Genomic DNA, 4,189 nt, shown 5'->3' on the forward strand with positions numbered 1-4,189 from the left:
TCATCGGGTCAACTTTTGACTTCACTAGACTTCTCTCTGGCTAGGTCAACATTAACCAAATTCCATTAAATATAATAATAAATAAACATTAAAACCCTAGACATCGATTGCATTAATAATTTTTACACTAATCAATCCCTGGAATTGCAGTTATCCCAGATGATAAATGAAACTTATGATTCAACCATATTACCGCTACTGATCTAAGTTCTCGGTTTTAAAAAAATGATAATGAGAGCTTACCTACAATCCAAGAATTACTTTCATGGCCTCCTGATTCTCAACTGAAACAACACTTAATGAGAAAAGAAAACCAATGCTGTGTTTATCCGAAAGAGAGGAGATAGAAGAAAGAAAAGAAACAGCTCAGCTATGAGAAAAGAAATTTGCCTAGTTCACTTGGATCGAAGAGAAACCAAGAAACAATGACCTTGAATATTCTTATTAGACTTCTCGAGTCGGACAAAATAAAAAAAATGAATACATTGCTTTCTTTACTTTGCTTGCCTCTTTCCTTCAAGTAAACACGCCAAAATCAACATAGCGCAAGCTTACATTACAGGTAAACTGTTTTTTAGGTAAAACTAGAAGGAATGAAAGCTGCAACTAGTCGTCAACATAACAGCAAAGAAATAATGGTTGAATATGACAAACAAGTCACTCAAGGTAATGACAAGTAAAAACAATAATATCGCAGGAATAAGTAAGTTGACATGATTAACTTAAATTGTATGAACTCTGATCAAGCTAAATGATGGATTGGAAGGAAATTATTAGTGGTATCTAAATGTTTTCACTATTCGTTTTTCAGATTTACTGTTAAGGTATTGAACTCAAACTATGGACTCAAATGCTTCTAAGTTTGTACTTCTGATTTTAATCATTTAAGTTAGATCTTTAATCATTTTCATTACATTAATATAATTTCTTTGCCTCCTTCTCTTCTCTACATCTTCAACTTTCAGCAATTTTACTGGTATCTTCTCTCATTTCATCATGAATTGGAGCTAAGGCTAATTGCTCTTGGATTGTCATAATCATTTTGGGATCAACAACATGGATGGCTGTGTAATCCTATGTTATTTGTAATCATAAGATACTCTTTGATCGTGGTACTTTCGTTTCAATCGGCGTAGTTAAATTTCTATCTTTTCCTTGAAAATCAGTATTTCTAGATTGCTAGTTCATGTTTATTGCAGAGTGAAGCAGTCTTGAGAGCTTGCGCCGAGCCACCACAAGAAGCTACGGCAAATGCTGCTAGACGATAGATCGGATCAGTGGAGTAAGCCATCATTGATAAGCAACAAGGAGCTTCGGTTCTGATTTATAAGTTAGTGTTTATCTTCGTCAGCTCAATTTTGAGCTTCAAGAATTATACTTGGAACCCGTCCTGGATATTAGAATGTCGTTGCTTTCGCGAAAATGTAGCACTACGGGCTTTGATCTCTCAATATATGTTTCACTTGGAGTTTCCGAAATGTTCACCAATAGTCACCACAAGAGCAACTTCCACCCTTGAACTGATGATACCGATTCGTATCTCTCACAAGTATCTCCCTCCCCTCAACCATGGAGATAAATTTTATCGTGGCATGGCAATCTCCACAGATGCGGAGATTTTTTATCACTCGAAGTGAAGTCCCCGCGGGAGTGCTTACGAGTCCTAATGCCACTGCCAACTTCTCGCTATGCCCACACAGAATGTACTCTTTGTCTTGCTCCTCGACATCCTGGAAGACGAGGTTGATGCTCGGGCGATAACCTAGTCTCTTCATCTCCGCACCGAGCCTCTCCAACTTCTCGCTAATGTTGCTCATTTGGGGATGAGACTTGTCACCAGCTAACAGCATATGCACCTTGTTTCTTATTTCGATCCAACTACATCCCGGGTTCTTCTTCACGCCCATTGCGTTCATCATCTCCCTCACCCTTTCGACTTCGTCAAGCATTCCTTTGGACGCGTAGATGTTCGAAAGCAGCACGTAATTTCCAGCATTCGTAGGCTCCAACTCGAATAGTCTCTTCGTCGCAACCTCTGCCAATGCAACATTGCCATGAACCCTACAAGCACTGAGCAATGCACCCCACACACAACTATCAGCTTCATTCCGCATCTTCCTTATAAGCTCATGAGCCTCATCCAACCGCCCTGCCCGACCGAGCAAACTCACTATGCACGCGTAATGCACAACAGCCGCATCGATCCCATGCTCGTTCTGCATTTCGTCGAAAAAGTGCTCTCCCTCCTCCGTTAGCCCGGCTTGGCTACAAGCGGAGAGCAGGCAGATGAAGGTCACAGTATCCGGCTTCTGCCGGTGCCTCTTCATCGAAACGAACATCTCGATCGCATCATTCGCCAGCCCGTGCATCGCATATCCTCCGATGATCGCGTTCCAAGTGACGACATTCCTTTTCGGCATTGCGTCGAACACGACCCGAGCATCAGTGATTCGGCCGCACTTGGCATACATGTCGACGAGGGAACTAGCCACATACACGTCCACAATGATGCCTTGTCGGAGGGAGAAACAATGAGCAGATTTACCGTGCATTAAGGCTGCGACATTTCCACAAGCAGGTAGCAGGCATGGAATCGTCACTGCGTTCGGCTCCTCCCCGGCGCTCTGCATCTGCCTAAAGAGCTCCAGAGCTTCCATGTCCTTCCCATTCTGCGAGCAGCAAGCCACCATTGAGTTCCAACACACTACATTGAGCTCCGCGCCTTGCGCTCGGAACTCGGCGAACGCCGCCAAGGCGTCGTCGACGCGGCCGTTCCTCGAGAGGCCGGCGAGAAGAGCGCTGCGGGAAGCGACGTCCGGCGAGGCCAAAGCATCGAACACTCGAAGCATTTCCTCGGCGCGGCTGCATTTGCCATACATGTCGAGGAGAGCGCTTGCCACGGAGGCGTAGGCTTCGAGCCTCGTCTTGTTCGCGTACCCGTGAATTTGGCAGCCGGCGGTGACGTCCTCCAGATCGCCGGCGGCCGAGAGGGCACTCGAAACGGCGACCGAATCGAGTTCGAAGCCCTCGGAGTGCATTCTCTGCAGCAAAGGCAGAGTCTTGTCAGGGCGCCCGCTGCGGTTCAATCCCACGAGCAATCCATTGAAGGTGATGAGATTGGGTTGGGTACCGGAAGAACGCATCTGGTCGAGCAACTGGAAAGCCTCACTGGCACGTCCACGGGCGGCGTTTCCGGCGATCATGGCGCTCCAGACTGCCACACTCCTTTGCGGCGTTTCGTCGAACACCCGGTGGGCGTCGGGCAATGCGGCGCACTTGAGGTACATATGGACTAGCGAGGTGGAGATGAAGGGGTCAGCGGAGATTCCGGAGACGAGGGAGATGGCGTGCAGTTGACGACCGACGGGCAGGGAGTTAGGGAGCGCGGCGCAGGCGTTGATGGCGGCGGGGAGAGCGAAGGGGTCGGGAGGAAGGCGGAGGGAGAGCGCGGAGGGGAGAAGGAAAAGGCCGGTGGAGGAGAGGCGGAGGTGGGCTGCGAAGAGTGGGAGAAGACCGGCGCGGACTTGCCGCGTCCACGGTAGCGAAGGCAGCGAGCGTCGGAAGAGGAGTTGCACCGCCGTGTTCATGCATGAGGAAATGTCTGTACGATAGGAAGCGAATTACTTTCAATTTAATAATAATAATAATAATAATAATAATAATAATAATGAGGAGGAGGAGGAGGAGGAGGAGGATGGACAGGTATGATGTCCCGTCGTCTAGAAAGTAATAATTATGTATTTTAATATCTTATTTTTGAAATAATAATAATAGTATATCATTGAGATGTCTCATTATCTTAAAATTAATAATGTTATATGTACATTATTATGACTCATTTTCTAAAATAATAATAATAATGTATGTAGTGTGATGTATCATCGTTTATAAGAAAAATAATCATGTCTAGAGACGGATTCAGTGGGGGGCATCGGCGGTCGCCCCCCCCTTACCGGCGGTGAAACTCATAGTATTATGGGATTCTACCGATGGACATGCATGGAGGATATCACCCCTTGTTTATCATGATCGTCCCTCCATATTTGAATTCTTGGATCCGCCACTAATGATGTGTGCATTGTGATGTCCCATCTCTTTAAAAATAATAATGTTATCTATGCATTGTCATGTCTCATCTCCAAAAATAATAATAATGGTGTATGCATTATAATATTCCATCGCCTGCAAA

The 4,189-nt window shown here is 45.6% G+C and overlaps 1 protein-coding gene across 1 annotated transcript; it reads right to left on the reverse strand.

Annotated features, from left to right (window-relative positions):
* Nucleotides 1-525: 525 nt before the first annotated feature.
* Nucleotides 526-3,606, reverse strand: LOC122020525 (pentatricopeptide repeat-containing protein At1g20230-like). The gene has a single exon (XM_042578489.1). It carries the CDS (start codon nt 3,585-3,587, stop codon nt 1,482-1,484), a length of 2,106 nt encoding a protein of 701 aa, XP_042434423.1. The 5' UTR covers nt 3,588-3,606; the 3' UTR covers nt 526-1,481.
* Nucleotides 3,607-4,189: the final 583 nt, after the last annotated feature.

This window comes from Zingiber officinale, chromosome 9A (assembly GCF_018446385.1).
Source record: "Zingiber officinale cultivar Zhangliang chromosome 9A, Zo_v1.1, whole genome shotgun sequence".
Lineage (NCBI taxonomy): Eukaryota > Viridiplantae > Streptophyta > Magnoliopsida > Zingiberales > Zingiberaceae > Zingiber > Zingiber officinale.